This window comes from Taudactylus pleione, unplaced genomic scaffold, assembly GCF_031769625.1.
Source record: "Taudactylus pleione unplaced genomic scaffold, aTauple2 ptg000040l, whole genome shotgun sequence".
In the NCBI taxonomy this organism is placed as follows: Eukaryota; Metazoa; Chordata; class Amphibia; order Anura; family Myobatrachidae; genus Taudactylus; species Taudactylus pleione.
The window spans coordinates 24,345,010-24,363,568 of record NW_028284442.1 but is presented as its reverse complement, the minus strand read 5'-3'; the positions used below and the strand labels follow the sequence as shown (position 1 = coordinate 24,363,568).

General features: G+C 41.7%; 1 protein-coding gene across 1 annotated transcript in view; it reads left to right on the top strand.

The window, feature by feature from the left end:
* The window catches only part of TLCD2 (TLC domain containing 2), a 61,362-nt gene extending 43,406 nt beyond the window's left edge, over positions 1–17,956 (top strand). The window contains exon 4 of the mRNA XM_088453849.1: positions 14,591–17,956. Within this exon, the coding sequence (XP_088309975.1) occupies positions 14,591–14,968 (378 nt within the window). The 3' untranslated portion in view covers positions 14,969–17,956. The remainder of the gene's footprint in view (positions 1–14,590) is intronic.
* Positions 17,957–18,559: the final 603 nt, after the last annotated feature.

Sequence of the window (18,559 nt, the reverse complement as noted above, 5' to 3'; positions counted from 1 at the left end):
GTTGTTGCACCACACAAGTTATTATCCAACAGTCCTTAAGAATGGACTGCCAGTATCCCAGTTCATGAGGGTATTGAGGACAAACTCTGGCCCCACCAGGGCTGAAGCACAGATATCAGAAATGAGGGACAGATTTATTGAGCATGTGTACTCACCAGCGATTGTTCAAAGAGGCTTGAAACTAACCAGAAAAAAGTTTAACAGTGCAGTTTGAACAACAAAGAAGTCTATCCTTAATTAAATGACTTTTACAACTTTGTATGATACACAAGCACCAGAGTTCAGGAGGAGTGTGATGAAACCCTGGAACATTGTGGGATCAGACTCGAAGTTAAAACTAGATAAGAGAAAACCAGTAGTATCCTACAAGAGAGGACCCAACTTGTTATTGAGACCAACTCTAATTTTCTCTAAGGAGTCAAATGGGACATGGCTGAGCCAGTCCAATTTGGGATGCTATTGATGAACATGATGCCTGATATGCCAGTCAATGAACGTGAAATAATTTTTTTATCACCCGCACAGTGGGAGGAATATTGACAATAGGCACAGACTAACTTGCATATCAATGTATGTAATATATATAAAAGTGCCCTATGTAGGCAAAATCATTTGTTCGTTTAAAGAACCAATGGCCAACCACCAGTGATCATTTGGAGCTGCACTATCATCTAGACAGTCGGACAAACTAGTGGCGCGTCATTTTGTTAAGAAACAGCATTCGCTGGCTTCACTCAAAAGTATTATAATTGATCATGTCCCAAAATTAACCTGCGGCGGAGACAGGGCAAGAACCCTGTTCTACCCCTTTTACACCAAAGTCCCGAGTCTGACTCAGAATTTGGAACACGTTTCCAATCTGTGACAGACTCCCTTTTACATCGTAGCACCGACCCAGGCTATGCCGGCACTGTTCACACCAGAGTCGGCTCTCTAGTGACCCAGCTATTCCGGCATTGCAGTAGACCCTTGGAGATGTTGTCATCTCCAAGCTCCACTGAAGCCGGCCACACCGGAGCCGGGTTTCCAGTGACCTGGATCTTCCCGCGTTGCACCGCAGTGGACACTTGGAGATTATGTCATCTCCAAGCGCCACTGAAGCCGGCCACCACAGAGCGGGGTCTGCAGTGATCCGGCTCATCCGGCGTTGCACTGTCATCTCCAAGCGTCACTGAAGCTGGCCAATCAGGCAGCATGCAGCACAGTATGGGTTACCGTGGCCCGGATCGCACCGTTTACACTGCATGGTGACCCGGGAACGACTCGCGGCCAACATTGCAAGCTACCCGTGTTAGATCCCCCAGGTCCCTGGACCCGGGTGGATCCGTTTACACTGACAAAAATCCCGGGTTGATGCGCGTTCACGTGCATCAACCCAGGATTTTCAGGTCGGCGTAAAAGGGGTATTACAAAGATGGCAAAATGGATATTTAGGCTGGTTACTGTTAGCCCCAATGGCCTAAATGAGAACAATCAGCTGAGATGTTTTCTGTAAAAGTTTCATAGGATACTCTCCAGATTTTGAGAGATCCGCATTATAATAGATATGTACACTGAAGTTAATGGTCATAATGTTTTTATAGCATTTTTTTTTTTTAATTATGTTATATTGTTTATGATCGATAACGATATACATATTTGATGCTGAAATATGTGCGAGTATATGTTATGTACAAATGCACTTACGCTGCATATTTATGGATAATTAAGTTTTATCAATGTTGTTTTGGTGATATGGGGGGAATATGGGTATGTATTCCCCCCATATCATATGGGTATGTATTCCCCCCATATCCTGTCTCAATATGTGTCTTCTGGGATTAAGATGTAGTGTCTTTAAATAGGGTAACTTGACCAGGGAGTTCTTTTAAGTCCAGGGGGTTTATGCCTGATATTTAAAAGGGCAGTGCTTTTACTAGCAGTAAGACACGGCTGGTAAAGGCACTGTCCTTTTAAATATCATTTTGGAAAGAAAGTGTGTTGAACAGTGAATTGTACTGGCAGGAAGTGCTTGGGTGAAGCCTAGCATGTCTACTCACTGTTTGCTGTGCTGGAGCCTGAAGTGGCTGCTCAGGTAAGTCTTGTTCAAGTTCTTTGAAGAGATCATCATTGTACCAGTCATCCTTGGTGCGGATTGATGCCAGGTCCTTCTGTCAGATAGTTATATTTCTGTCAGAGTAAGGCTGTGTTGTGCCGCTTTTCTTTGAGTAGTGTCTCTGTGAGTGATGGTATTGTTTACCCTTGTGTAGTGATACTGATGTGAAATAGTAAATGTTTTTTTCATTAAAAATAATTCAAATTAAACAGCCTATTCTGAACTATTTTTTTCTCCTATTCTGTATCAGTTTCACACAACATCTTTACGTAGAACTATTTAGTCACAACAGGGATTATTGTATAAGATAGATATACCACTCTTGGGTGTGTGGTCCCGCTCTAATACACGCACACGTTTCATATATGTGCTGTATTCTTTTTTAAACTGACGCATGTTTCTGTCGCTTAGTTTAGCCTGCCATCTCGCTGCAGACTTTGGTGAACATTGGTGAATACAATAGTGAGAGCTGTGAGGAGGTCAAACGCCCGCAGCCTAACCTTAACCCTCCCCCTAGTGCCTAACTCTAACCCTTACACCAAGCCTAATACCGTCGGGATGTCAGTGCTCGGGATTCTGGAGCCGGGTTTCTGACTGATGTCGGGATTTCGGCGACTACATCCCTGGGCTAATACATCTGGTGATTTTGGAGGGCAGAATCACAGTCGACTGGCGGCGACTCCAAAGTTTTATGTTTCATTTTCCTCATTACTTTGTTCACAATATAAACCTGTTCTTGTTGTTTGCAGTGATGCTTGAGCTCTTGCTTGGTAATGCACCCGTTCTTTTTAAGATTTTTCATGATAATCTGACCGCATGGGATACTGTTAGATTATGTCTATGGGCCGGATTCAATTACACGCGAAAAGCCGAAATTGTCAAAAAGTTCTGCTTATTGCCGCTTTTCGTCTGTTTGCGTCTTATCTCTAAATTCAATTCCGGGACCAATTCGTCTAAACGGAATCTTAATGCACTGAAACAGGCGGAGAAGTTTCTCCACTGAATGGCAGGCGGAAAAAAGAGCAAAATCTCTATTTTGGTATTTTGGGGTGCAAATGTGGGGAATTGATTCAGAACTCTCCTTTCAGGACCCCCCTCCCCCCATCAAAGGACAAATCAGCAAAAAAAAAAAAAAAACCTTAGAACACTCCAGAAAAGACATGTCACTTTTTGGGCAAAAATAAAAAAAGTGGGTAGACAAGGATAAAAAGTAGCAAAATATTTTTCTTGGGGGGCTGAATGGTTGGGGCAGGTGTTTTTAGGATTGCAGGTGCATGCAGCAGTTGGATTTTTCACATTTTCTAATAGTGCACTTTACAGACACCAAAATATGCTAGATTATATAGATAATTCACAGCGCAGGAACTCAGTGCCTCCAATATAATTGATAAAATATATTTATTTGTAATAGAAATGTTATATAAAAATAACCATATAAATACAATATAAAACAAATGAAAGATCAAAACCAAAAAACGATGCTGTATAGACAATAAGTACTTGCATGCACTAATGTAAAATTTAATCAATGGATATAATCCGGCTGAGCTGGAGCTGGAGCTTTTTCTAAATCCCGTTAAAAACCTCTATGTACCACTCCAAGATGCGTGATAATACATCAGTGTGTGGCTGTGCGCATGTATTTTTGCTACAGACAGACATGCAGTGTTTCTAGTACATTATTACAGAAAATATGTGCAAAATAGATTGTAGGGGTGAAAGTCTGGTATGGGGAAGGCTGGAATTACAATAGGTTATGGGGCTGATTCTGAGTAGGGATTAAAGCAGGGACGGGGAACCTTTTTTCTGCCGAGGGCCATTTTGATATATATAACATTATTTGCGGGCCTGGTACAGGCTGTGCCCCCTCCGCGTGAATTCACACAGGGGCGGGCCAAAATCGCCGGTGATTACAGCAATGCCCGGAGCATCCTGAGGATGCTGCGGGGAGCTGTAAGGGCAGCAGTGTGACCGTCTGAAACTTCCTAAGGACGCTCCAGGCGGCACTGCTGCATACATTCTAGGCACTGTGCTAGCCAGATGAGGCTAGCAGAAAAAAGCTCAGAGGGCCAGACCAAATTTTTCCAAGGGCCTTATAAGGCCCCCGGGGAGGAGGTTCCCCATCCCTGGATTAAAGCAAAAAAAAGGTAACTTTGCACTTTATCAAAACCATGTTGCCCTGCAGGGGAAACAGATGTAAAATGTGCAGAGAGATTTAGATTTGGGAGGGGTGTGTCCAAGCTCAAATCTAAATTGCAGTGTAAGAATAAAGCTGTGCAGCATTTATGGGCTACAAGCAGCCAATAGTTTACCCTACATGCAAAAAATTAAATAAATGTATTTGCACCCCTTCGCTTGTCCATGTGTTACTTGTGTTTTTTTTTGCTTTCTCCCAACTCAGAAACAGCCCCTACTAGTGCATGACTTAGGTTTTTGAATTGTCTAGTACGGGATGCCGGCGTTCGGAATCCCGGCGGTCAGAATTCCGACGCCGGCATCCCGACAAGGTTAGAATACCGACACTTTGTTGGTCGATATGCTAACCCTCTCCCTACCCTAACCCTCCCTCCCTAGTGGCTGAACCTAACCTCGTCCCCTAGTAGCTAAACCTAACCTCTCGCTTCCCGCACTGTAAACCTAACCCTCCTCCCTTAGTGCCTAACCCTAACGCTAACCCTCCCCCTAACCCCGGTACTTACCTTCCAGATTCTGGCGGTCAGGATGCAGGTGCCGGGATTCTGACAGGTGTCGGGATTCCAGTGCCGGCATTCTGACCGTCGGAATCCACTCCGTCTGTATTTTAACCGCATCCCATTTTGTGCTACATAAGTGCATATTAAGAGATGTATTTTAGAAGCCTATTGCATGCAACAAAATTTGGATTGGGAGCCGAGGATAACCACCTAAGCAGTGTGTTTGATAGGTAGGGTTTATTGTCATAGTGTAAGCAGAAATAGAGATGTTAGGCAAGTACAGTAGGTTCTGTTGGCTGGCAGTGGCAGCATTGTTTTTCAATGTTGACTTTATAGTGGCAAGAAGACATCCAAAATGATACAGCAGAAAGACGTTCAGTAACGTGGTCCAACACAGATGATGATAAAAGACCTAGAGAAGATCTTTTTGCAAAATACATGTTTTAAAGACAAACAGTACTTTGGGAGTACATTGCATTCAGGAAGGACATCTAATGGACACTTAAAAAGACTATCTATATTTATATTATATTTTTGTGTAGATTGTGGCAAACTGCTCCCGAAGAAAAGTGAGAGGGACTCTATAAACTGGCCTTAAAGTGGTGTTAAATTATTGTCCAACTGATGCACAATTATACATTAAACCTAAAAACCATTTGTACCCGAAACTAATCTGGACAAGCACAAAAAGAAGTGTGTCTCTCTCCTCAGTGGGTGCTTGTGACAGGACCACCTGCCATCCCCCTCCTCTTTTAACATAAGTGTGAGTTGCCACTTACAACTGTGGAGCTGAGTGTGGCATCCACTCGCCATGGTGAGTGGTTACATACTTCCTACGATTTGGAACAAACTGGCAAAACCATGACATTTGGGAGGTATGCTATACCTTCATGGAACTTCTGATGTTTGACACTATGGGCATTAGCTGTGCAGCTGAATTCCAGGTATTGTTTTCTGTTATCTGCCTATTTGTTTTTCCTAATGAGACACTTACTTCAGGAAGAGTTCTTTGTGTAGAGAAATATCCTCATCAATCATTTTATCTCAAATATCAACAGTTCAATAATATCCTGATAACATTATATTGGTAAAACATAGCCCTATCCTTCAGCAGGATCATTGTCCAATTTTGCCACAAACCAAATTGGACCAGAACTGGCAATTCATCACCTTGGGGCGACATGACAGGAGCCTGTCAGATACACAGGCCAATAAAGGTCATGTTCTATTTTACTGAAAATACTCTGATCAATTTCAACTGGTATTACACATTATGCCCATTTTGTGACACACCCTGTGACACCAGCCGTAGTTTTGCAGCATGTGTGGCTTGCATTACATATATATTTTTCTGAATATTATTAGCAGTGGTTTTAGTTTTAGAGATTTCTTTTAGAACACTTTATAGTTCTGACATATTCACTTGTACTGCATATACCAGATTGAGGGCCTGATTCAGCAAGGATTGCAACTGCGATTACGCACGCAAATGGCCGATTGTTGCTTTCTGCGTATGCATGGCAGTGCGCGAACCAGCCACTGTGATCGGGACTGCGATCGCAAAGACTACGCAGACCCATCGCAGAGTGATTGATAGGAAGTACCGTTTGGGGCAGGTGACGGGGGGATGGTCGGCGAAACGCAAGCATGCCAGTGCATTTGAACGCTGTTGCAGAGTGCATAAATTATCCACTGCGAATTATCCATACGCAGCTTGTGTACTCACAGCGTGCGATGATGTTAGCAATTCCTGAGTAAGGTCAGAGCATGTGCAAGTGTGCGTGAGGCTGCGATGGTACTCGATGTTACCGATGGTTTTGCAGTCTTGCTAAGTATTACGGTTGTGTGTAAGGTAAGGCCGGCGTCCTTATGTTGTGCTGTGACGGCATTGCTATAGCCATGAATTAGCATACTGTCGCAGTGAGACTGCGTGCATAATCGCTACTGCAATCGCAGTTGCGATCCGTACTGAATCAGGTCCTAATTCCATTGCACAGTGAAAAGTATTGCTATAATCCAGTTGTGCACCTGGAAAATACTGTTCTGACCTCAGGCATGTTAGAAGCACATATTACAGAGAATGAAAATTGTAATTTTTTAAGCCCATCCATTTTTATGAAGAGTCAACTGAGGTTGTTCTATCTCATTCTGGTCTAAACTCTGTGAGAGTACAATGGGACTTCTGTTTAATGTAATCAAATGTCACTGTTCACTATAACATGATTATTTAGATGATAGAAGTGTTTCCTGTATCCTATCTTGTGTCCTCCACGCCTTTTGGGTAACATGTCCATCCTTCTGTTTAATATCACTGCAAGTTATTTATTAGTATTATGATGTCACTGTACAGCACTGTTTAATATGTCGGTGCTATTTAAATAAAAGCTAGAAATAATAATATATTCAAATATAACTATGTTGCCACTTACCATGAGTCTGGAGCAATTATTGCTTTCAAAAGAGCTGTAGATTATGTCTGTACTAAAATAATAATAATAAAATAATAATAATAATAATAATAATAATAAATGATAGCTTACTGTAAACTTGTCCTTGCCTATAAGGTAAGAATCTCTGCTGTATGGTTACAACATTGTATTATAACATCGATGTGTCAGCAACAGTGTGAGAAGTTGGAAACCACTTCTGTAAATAAATAAGACAGCACAGTATCATCCCCTCAGAGCCGCATCAGTACTGTACTAATGGTTTATATCTGGAATTGCTGGGAAGACGTCTGTGGTTGCTGAAATGCTGGACTGGGAGGAAACTTTGGCTGCATTTATTAAGAATGACAATACATTGTAATACGATCTTGTGGGTCATCCCATCCACTGCCACGTGATGGATTGCCCCTGCTCAGTAAACATGCATGTCATTTTTCATACTAGGTGGTGGTTAAGGGGCCTATATATACTTTCCTCCTAAAGATGGGAGTTTGGGGGACTTTTGTAGCCTGAATATCCTGTAAATGAAGTGATAGCATACTAAGGAGTGCTAGTCTGGCACCCTCATGTGGACATTAAAAGCATTGCATAGCATTCACTAAATAGTATGCATATACATGTACATTTTTGTGCCACATGATTTTTTTCTAAGCCTCATAATCACTGGTATAGGCATAAACCCATTGTTTCCACCATACCCACTTAATTTGTGTCTGAATTTATATTTTAGGGTCAAATGCATTGAGGTCCATGAGTATCTTCCATTGACTATTCACCACTACATGTTAAATGTATTCACATTGTTTAACTGGCCTGACGGGGCTGTTATATCTGACCGGATCTAGTAGCGTAATACCATGCATAATATATTGCCATTTGTTCCCTTTGTTCATCAGAAGAAGCTAGGTGTGTATGTGCCTGTATATCAGTGAAGACACTACTACCAGTGGATATGTATTTATGCTGATTCAGGGATATCCTTTGTTATCAACTCTTTTATAACAGGAGATTTCTTCACCTCTCCCAATACTCACAAAAATACAAAGTTAATGTAGAACTAAACCCTTAAAAAAACTTCACTTTTTAAATTGTACTCAGACATGTAATATGATCCCCATGAGCTGTATCTTGCAGTAATTAGACTGATTCGAGTAACAATCCCATGATTGCCATTTATGTGGCCTCAAAACAACCATGAATCTTGATTCTTATATCAACTGTCCCGTTTTCTGTGGGACAGGCCCATCTTATGGAGGAACTTACACTTGGGTGAAGCTTAACAAAAAGTGGGTGTATTCTGTGTATCAGGGACAGAGTTTGGGCAGATCAGGGCTGTGACTTCCCTCTGTAAATGTTGGGAGATATGTTGATAAGGTACCTGCCGGAATCAATAATTTAATTGGTAAAGGCAGTCAGAGCTAACCACTAACAATCTGTGTGTGCAGTTATCTTCCCACTACATATGCCAGGTGCCAGTATCCCTGGAAATGGTCTGGCCACTCAACCCAAGTGTGGCCAAATTAGTATTTTTCCTGTTGTCCTGGTTTTGGCAGGATTGCCCAGTGTTGAGCTAGTGCCTCTAGCACCTGTGTAAGCGTTACTGGCGTGGAAGTGCTGATCAGCTCTATATATATTGCCTGCTCTGCCATCCTAGCATTTTGTTTTGTACTTTGTAAGGCGCTGCGGAACACTTGTGGCGCCATATAAATAAATGCTAATAATAATAATAATAATAAGCGCAAGTATACCAGAAACTAGGAATTTAACGCTTTCCACTGCTACAACACGCAGATGCTTAAGGTGCAAATGTGACCCTAACCTTATGGTGCATACACACGGTCAGATCTGTCAGATGAACGATTGAACGATTTTACCCACGATTGGAACGATTTCAGACAGTATTAAAATGAATTAAATCCTTAAAATCTGACTGCAAACACAGATGATGTCAGATACCGTTTTCTGACATGCAGGAACGTGCATCGTTCATCGTTGCAGGCCCACATGTCAGATTTTCTTTCAGATATGAACGATTTAAAAAATCGTTATCGTAAATTACTGACAACAAATCTGACTGTGTGTATGCACCATTAAGCTGTTCTCTTCAGATGCTCTTGACCCGTGAACACGCACATGCAACCACTTGCTACAATTGGATGTGGTCATTCATATTAAACTTATCTGAGGCACAGAAATCACTTCAGAGTCATTGGAGAGTGTGAAAGTGGTGCTATAGGAGGTCGCTATTAGTTGTCTTTTTTTGTGCAGAGCATAGATCATTTTGATCTGCCTGCATGCAAATGTTACCGATATAGGGCCGTATTCAATTAGCTGAGATAATTTTGCCGCCGTCGGCGGAATCTACTTTTCGCCGACTTCCCGTGTTTTGGAAGCAAAAACTTTTCGTGCCTGGCCCCACTTTTCGCCCTATTCAATTCCAAAGGATGCGAAAACGTGGCGAAACGCAAACAAGCGAAAAGTGCTGTAAGATTTGGGGAAAGCAGCCTGACACCCCCCAAAAGATGCACTAACATTGGGGATCAATGTAGATGCCCCTGAATAGCCCTGCTGAAGGTATTTGGGGTACCTAAATGCTCTCATTAGCTGCTAATTAGCATCTTTGCACAAGTGATGAAGAATAGCATTTAGTACTGGTAGGTTTTTTTTGAGAAAATAACTAGTCCCAGCAAAAGTGAAGTTTTAAAAAACGCACCTTCAGCAAGCACCTGCAATCAAATAAACACCTCCCCCATACTTGCAGACCCCCCAAAAGCTTATTTCTCTGGTTTATAAGTTTGTCCCCCAACTTTGTACTTTTTCGCCCCCTTTTTCAAAGTCATTTTTTGGGGTGTTCTTCATTTTTTTTTTAGGATTTTTTTGACGCAGTTATGCTTTGGGGGGCTGTCCCAAGGGTGCTGAGTGATTTCCCGACGTTTGCACCCCAAAACCGCAAATCTGCACTTTTTTTCACCACCTATTCATAGGCGAATCTTTTCCGCCTATTACATTGCATCGCGTTTTCGCGTACCCGAAAAGTATTTGGAATGGAACACGGTGATACTTTTCCGCCTGGCGAAATGTCGTCACCCGTGATACTCTTCCGCGGAAAATGACTTTCGCATCTAATTGAATACGGACCATAGTCTTTTTTTCTTTATTATTATCATTATTTGTTATACCTCTTTTACACTAGCAGCACTAATCCGGGTTATTGCACGTGAGCGCGCAGCAACCCGGGTTACTGTGCAGTGTGAAAGGGCAGGGTTGAAATAAGCCGGGTTGAGTGAGCTGGCATTTCACAGGTCACGAGAAGGGTTGAACACGTGTTCAGCCCTGCTCGTGATGCAGTGTGAATGGGTAACCCAGGTCAATGCGACCCGGTTCCCGTTCTCTGCATAGGAAGAGGCGGCACTTGGAGATGAGATCATCTCCAAGCGCCGGCTCATCACCTGATCCAGATGGTCATCGACTCGGCATTATTGCCAGGTCTTGCTATCTGTAAAGGGTCTCAGCTGGGTCGCACCCGGGATGGGCATGTGAACATAATCTCGGCAGTCAGTAGTAGGGGACGCTACACCTTGGGGTGGGTTGTAAATGAGGCAGAATTATACGGCTGTCTATGGCTGCAGTCTGTGTGTTTTTATTAAAGCAATTGCTAAAAGTACTAATTCTGTCAAAAATACATATATTTCAGGTTTCTAAAGTATTAGTAATTTTGCTGATGATTGAAGTGACAATATTGTTATATTGTATTGGAATACATGATAGTGATAGGATTATGATTTGTTAGCATCACAAATATTTGGATTTATGTATAAATAAAAATAAATACTTTTAGTTCTCATTTAACATTAAGCGGTTGGTGAACAATTTATTGTTAAGAAGTAAGTAAAATATTTTAAAATACAGAGAAGTGAAGCAAATAGGAAAAGTTAGTATATTAAAACACGGTCAGGAAGTATTTAGTTTGTATTTGTCTTTTTTGTACTTCTGATATTTTCAATAAAGTTTCTTTGATTTATTTTTTTCAATTGTAGCCCTTAACGTTCATTTCTCAAAGTGTTCCTACTGACAGATCACTGAGGGAAACCCGTGTTAGACCTTTTATGTAGGTTGGGTGTCTTTTTCGATCTATAATGAAATGAAGCAGATAATCTGCATGAATCAATAGCATTAAGTACTTGATGTTTAGTGAAAAGTGAGATATCGATCAGGCAGAGTGCTGACAGTTAAATAGAATGGAAACAAAACCAAATACTGCCAAGTGGTCGGTATAAGCACAAGAAATTAAAAGGTAGGAGAGAATTAGGAAAGGTGACAGACACAGGAAAACATTTAATAGTTAGACAATCGTGTTTAGCTGAGATTTTTAAAATAAACAAAGGGATATACTAGATATACTAGTAAAACAGCGATCAGAGCCATAGATAGTAAAACTGGGTACACACTGACAGATACATTAGCCGATCAATTGATCGCCCAGTGTATCTGTTGCCCGTTGGGCACTGTGCACCCGCGATGTGTCGGTGAATGTCGGCGTTCACTGACATCGCATTGGCTGTGCTGCACAGCCGATGGACAGATATGTCTGCAGATATAGACCACCCGTACACACAGAGCCGCAGCCCCCGCCTGCCGGGACACTCTCCCGACACGCCCCCTGGACGCCGGGATCTGCGGGCAGACACAGATGATGGTTGTTCAGTGTGTACGAACAACCATCATCTGCAGATATATCTGTATAGTGTGTACCCACCATAAGGACTATAATACTATAGATGTGGATGAAGAAACAAAATAAAGAATAAGAAATATAATGAAATAACTAATTAATTCATCTTAGAGAGAGAACATTTCCTAGCCTGGTTAATAATTCTGCCAATACATTAGAGAATGTGAAGTGGTTTTACAACTATAGAAAAATTGGTCTATTAGGTAATTCTCAGCTTTTATGGAGTAATTGGTAATGAATTTAGATAAAATGTGGTGACATATTACAATATAATACAATAATGATAAAGTAGCGTACACTTAGGTAAATACTCCAGTATGATATGATCTTGATAAGTATTTAATAATAACTAAATGACATATATTTTAGTATTATAGAACATATTGTATTCATGTGAAAATAATAGGTGGATATAGAAGGAACACATTGAGAAATAAATTACTAATTTGAAGAACAAATAAATAAATCCTATAAAACTTTATAAATATCAGAAGTACAAAAGTCTCAATGTCTGTACCTGGACTTACAGTACCTTTATAAGTGAGACAAACACTTCTTGAACCTGGATAAGTGAGAAACCTCTTTAAGTGAGACTAAACGTGCTGTCCCTTGAGTTCCCACTTATCCAGGTTTGACTAGCGTTCTCGCTAGGCTGTTTTAGCAGGGTGCGGCACCCTGCCCTCCTTCTGGAGGGCAAATAGCACCCTGCCCTCCAGAAGGAGGGCAAAAAGCACCCTGCCCTCACAGCCTGCGGGTGCAGTCTTCACCCGCGGGACGCAGTGTCCCGCGGGTGGAGAAATGTGCTGTGACCCGGTCACCGCCGGAGAATAGACACCAGGCGCATGCGCCCGGCATCTGTTCTCCCTGTCTGCAGCGCTTGGGGGCTGCCTGGCATGTCCGTAAGTGCCGGGCATGCCCCCAAGTATGATGAAAAAGGGGACGTGTCTTATAGACACGCCCCTTTTATGGCCACGCCCCCTTTTCGCCCGCGCGCACAAAGTTGCCCTCCCTAGCTCCGGCATCCTGCCTGCCGCCGGAGCTAGAGTGAACACTATTTGACTGTATTTTTAAACATATCTCAGGGTCTGCTGATCGCATATTTCCGATGTTCAATAATCTGCGCATGCACAGGACCTGTTCTGCGATCACGCACGCAGTCTGGCAGTGATTTACAGTCTGCTGCCATTTCTGAGCAGGGAAGGAGTGGCGACTGCCTCCGTTTCCCCATGGTCACTCAGCCGGACGATGGTAGCGCAGATGATCCGATGCTGTGTCCAAGGACGCAGCTCAGATCAGTAATGCATGCTGGAGGGATGACGCTTACTGCTGCATTACCATATTCGCTGCTACCATGTTAGCAGTTGTGATAGCCTCTGTGTCCACAGCTGAATCTCCCCCTCAGTGCAAAGCTAAAGGCTGACTCTCTTTTATATGTTCTCTTCCTGAATATAATTAGATATCTGCTGTATCCCCCATACTGTTCCATTCAGAATCATTTATAAAATGTAACCTAAATTGGGCTACTGTTCTTTTATTCCCTGAAAAGCCCTGTGAGTGCTGCTACTTTGTTGATACTTATCTCATGATGAATACCGGGGCCATACTTGACAATTATATTATAATATTTGAGAATGGGATAGAGCATTTGTAAAATAAAAATAAATGGTACACTGGTGTGATTGGGATGGATACATGCTTTGGATTTAAAGATTTCTCCCTATTTCTTAATATTTGCCAGCTGCTCAGTAAAGTTCTTTACACTTTATTATTTACTTTGGAGGAATATTTAAATTGCAAAACAGTTCAGTGAACACGGTGATTCACTACCGCACGCAACTGTGATTACGCACGCAATTGGGCGATTGTTGCGTTCTTGCAGTACGCGTGCGCAAACTAGCGATCGGGACTGCAATCACAGTGACTATGCAGACCATCGCAGAATGATTGACAGGAAGTGCCATTTGTGGGTGGTGACGGGAGGTTGGTCAGGTGAATGCAGGCGTGCCAGTGCATTTCAACTCCGTTGCAGGAGCATGCATAAATTATCCACTGCGATGGCCTACGCAGTCCGAGGTCTCATAGCGTGCGTGGTTGTTAGCGATTTCTGAATAAGGTCAGGTGTGCGTGAGGCTGCGATGGTCCTCGATTGTACCAATGGTTTTGCAGTCTGGCTAGACATTACGGATGTGTGGTAAGTAAAGTGGGCGTCCTCGTGTAGTGCTGCAAGGGAATAGCGATTGCAATTAATTAGCATACTATCGCAGTTGAACTGCGTACGTAATCGGTATTGCATACGCAGTTGTGTACGATAGTGAATCAGGCCTATGGTACGAGGAAAGGCTGCAGAGACCGTTTGGCGCAGTATCGTGGGCAATGCCGTTTAAAGGCACTGGCTCAGCATTACAATCTCTCTGAAAACTATCTGGAAACGGTGACAGCTGTGTATGATTAGAAAGTCAAGTGTCATTGTTTTTTCTTCGGTCATTCTTCTATGTTCCTCCATTAAGAGAGGCTGGTATGGATATCATCAGTAATCAGAATATTTAGTATATAGGTTTTTCACTTCTTTTAGTTGGTGTTTTGCACCATAAAGTTTCTCATCGTTTTATTTTATTTCTTTCAGGTTATTGCATGTTTCGGAATATCCCTGCTCCTGCACCGATACGTGGGTTTTGCCGTGGTGGCCTTGCTTGTGGAAATTAACTCCATCTTCCTCCATCTGAGACAGATCCTTCTCATGTCTAACCTGTTGAAAACCACACTGTACCGGCTGAACAGCTTACTGAACCTGGGAACATACGTCATCTTCAGGATCAGCACACTGGCGTGGATGACCAGGTGGCTGGTGTTAAACCGAGAGAACATTCCGCTCTTCACCTACACCATCGGCAGTGTTGGAATGGCTATCATGACTGCAATGAATATAGTGCTCTTCTATCGTCTCTTGCGAAGTGATTTCCTTAAGTCTGCTCGTGATATACCAAGCGAGAAGGATAAATAATGCCTATAAACATAGGAAAAACAACTAGGGCTTAATTCTGAAGAATCAGGGAGGCTTTGGGGCCATACCAACCTGTAGATTACCTGGAGCCCTGCAAAATAAAAACTTCTTGTGACAAATCTAAACATATCCAATACTGGAGAACAACCTGACTTTGGACTCTACTGCATTGCTGCTCTGTATTGAGAGGACTGGAATAAAATGGTCGGTTAGGTATTTTTCAGAGAAGTAATCTTCGTGATTACCCATTTTAGAATTAAGCACTTACTGGATTAATCACCTACAGTCGCCTATCACGTTAACTTACTGTTTTACTGACAAATTGTTCTGCCACTAATAGATCTAGCAATTAGGTTTGTGCTCTCACTACAGTGATTGGACATCCCTCATTTGTGCAGGAGGCTTGTGAAAAATGCATTGAATGGATGGGAAAGATGATTGGACAAACCCTATTAGAATGCATCTTTATAAACTAGGGAATTCATATTTGAGCAACTAATGATATTCTCTCTGTAAAGGAAGCACAAAAATTAGACCTTATTCAGATAGAAAACAGCAGCACTTATGCTGCAAGATAGGGTGACCTTGACAGGCTTCCTAGTACAGGTCTCTCTGCACTTAGTCTGTACTTGTCCCTATATACATAAGAGAGGCAACTAGTATTGGTGAGAATGCATGTTATCTATTCACTGGGAGCTAGTGACATTACTGTGGTATGATGCATAAAGTGCAGGCGATGAGAATATATCGTAAAAAAAGAGCGGTGTGTGTTCTCCAAACCGCAGTGTTGTGCACAGAATGCCAGCTTGCCTTTGCTGCAATATATTCTGTACATACAGCACTGATGTAAAATGTGAAGCTTAGTCTGCTTTGTACATAGCTCATTTGATCCTTTGTATCGAGCAGGGATTTACAAATGGAGGTTTACAGATATCATTGACTTGACAACAGCTTTACTTATCTTTATAGCTACCCATTGCGTCAAACCTAATGCAGTTTCTAGTACGTGTGACATAGATTCTACCTCTTTGTTATGGTGCTATGGGTTTCTGCTTCTTCCTGAAAGAACAATCAGGCTCGCATAGGCTTCAGTATGGTTTTCTCATCACGTGCCGGTCTCCATGCCAAGGTATGTTCTTTTCCGCTCACGCGGCTACCTCATGAGCTCTGCCCAGCTTTTCCTTGGCACCTGCCATGCTTTGTGTTTCCCTGCAAATGTTTGTTTCCATCGGAAAGAAACTTCTGTCAGCCATCTCCGTGGTCATTTATAGACGTTCATTTTAAGCTGGTGAGGAGTTCTACTTTTCCAGGCTGCATGACAATTTGATGCCATCAAGTTTCCAAGTGTGGAGCACAGGCCAAGGTAAAATGAAATATCTTGCTTAGATTCCAATGGAAGTCTGACACTAGGGGGTAAATTTACTAAGAATCGAAAATTGTCGAGTTTAGTTTTTTTTGTCTCGATTTGCATCGCCGAATCTCGGGTGATTTTCCTGTTTTTCATATCGCAAATTTCCTAAGAAGTGAGTTTAGCTGAAAGTGAGATGACTGTTGGTGAAGCAGATCGAGATATCTCCGAGTTGCAAGTGAAGATGAGCTTACCCCCCCCCGAGATTGCAGTGTTTTCTCTCTGCAAATCTCTCCCGAGCTAGCAGCCTGCACATATCAGTGAGATATGTGTTGGCTGCTTGTGTTAAGACCTGTAAAAAAAAGGTTAAATGTTATTAAAAAAATTACATAGAGTCCCCCCCCTAAAGCTTAACCAACCCCGGACTTGCCAGCTAGTCCTGGTACCTAAAATTATGTGGAACCAAATGAGTAGGGCTCCACTGTAATTTAGGTACCAGCACCAACCAGGCTGCAGGGCCAGTCCTGGTTTTAATTATAGGGGGAAAAAAATTCCCAATCAGCTTTTGAAGTAGCATTTATAAAGTACAGTCTATAAAATAATAGGTAGGAGCTGAATGGTTGCTATGGGCAATTTCTCCACTACTCCACACTTTTCACTGCTTGATAAAGACCCCATAGCCTCAAATTTGGAATTCTCTAGGCAGTGTAACTCAGTCAATGGGAACCTGTCACCTGTATTATTAAATCAAGTACTCATTTGAAATTCAAGATCTTGGAAATTGATTCTTCTAGTCAAAAGGAAGAGCAGAATTTATACAAAAAAATACTGCACTTGATGTCTTCATGAAAAAGTTGTGACTTAATCAATACATCACATTACCGTAGACTCCATAAAACAAACACAGCTTGTCTATTTATGAATGAAGTACCGAACCATGTAATCAAAAGTTCGGCCAAACACTGAACTAATTTTGGATTTGAATATTAGGTTCAAGTAAAGGAAACCTAAATGCTAATTGTTTCTGCATAGGAAAAACAAAATATGAATTAAATTGGCTTAACTGAATTTTGGTACAACTGCATCCCTACTATTTATCTGCTTCTTCATTTAGGAGAGTTCAATCCAGGATTAAATAAAATACACTAGGCATGAATAAACAAAATTGTTTAATCTTTAAGAAAAAGAAAAAAAATGCGTTGTTGCCTTTCATTTGCATACGGTAGATGTTTTATTGTACTTAGTGATTGCACTATAGGTTTTACATACTGTATTTGTCTAGCCTGCTCAGGCACTAAATGAGATTTCAGTGTTTTTTTATTAGCTTTTCAGTTTTCTCATTAAGTTTAGTATCTCCAACTCGCTCTGTCCTCTTTCACTATGGAGACGGTCACCGCCTACTGTGGTTATGCAGGTAACTAATCCTGAGACTCCACAAAGCAATTTTTCCTTGCAGGCAGCTGTGTTAATAAATGTCTGTTTCCAAAAAGCTCATTGTGAGCAGTGTTCTGAATATGGATTACATAAATATTAATTGTACTGTAATTTTGAATAATTCTTGCAATTGTTTTTATAATATTTAAATAGCTTTTGTGCATTTATTTTGAATACTTGTAATATTTTGCATAATTGTAATATTTTGCATATAATATAATAAATATCATCTGACTAAGGTGCTTTTCAAAAACTGCTGAGTATTTTTTTTTGCTCAATGTTGTACATTGCAGACACCTAAATGAAATACAGCAAAATATGTTCAATATTAAATGGGTGCATATCAGTTCTCCTTGTCTATATGTATCTGTAAGAAAATCTCCAACAGCACTATTAATATATACTTGGCTAGCCTACTTTGTATACTGTCATAACTTCCTCACTCCCCCTCCCCGACTTGTAACATCAATGTATATAGCAAGAGAGAGAGACCCACATCTGCCGGCACTTACGGGACTTGTTATCCAACAAAACTACGTTGTCCACGTTATAATGATTTCAACATTTCAGATTCTCTTCATCTTTAGTCAAGAATACAGACAAAAGATTGTAAGAATCTGAAACGTTGGAATCATTATAATGTCGACAGCATAGTTTTGTTGGATAACAAGCCCGTGAGTTCCCGCCAGATGTGGGTGTCAGGATGCGGCCTGGGATCGGCCGCTACTCACCTCCGCACCAGCGTCCTTGGGCTTAGGTGTTCAGTCTCTGGGAGTGGAGGTGAGTGGTGAGTATTCTCCCCCGGGGTC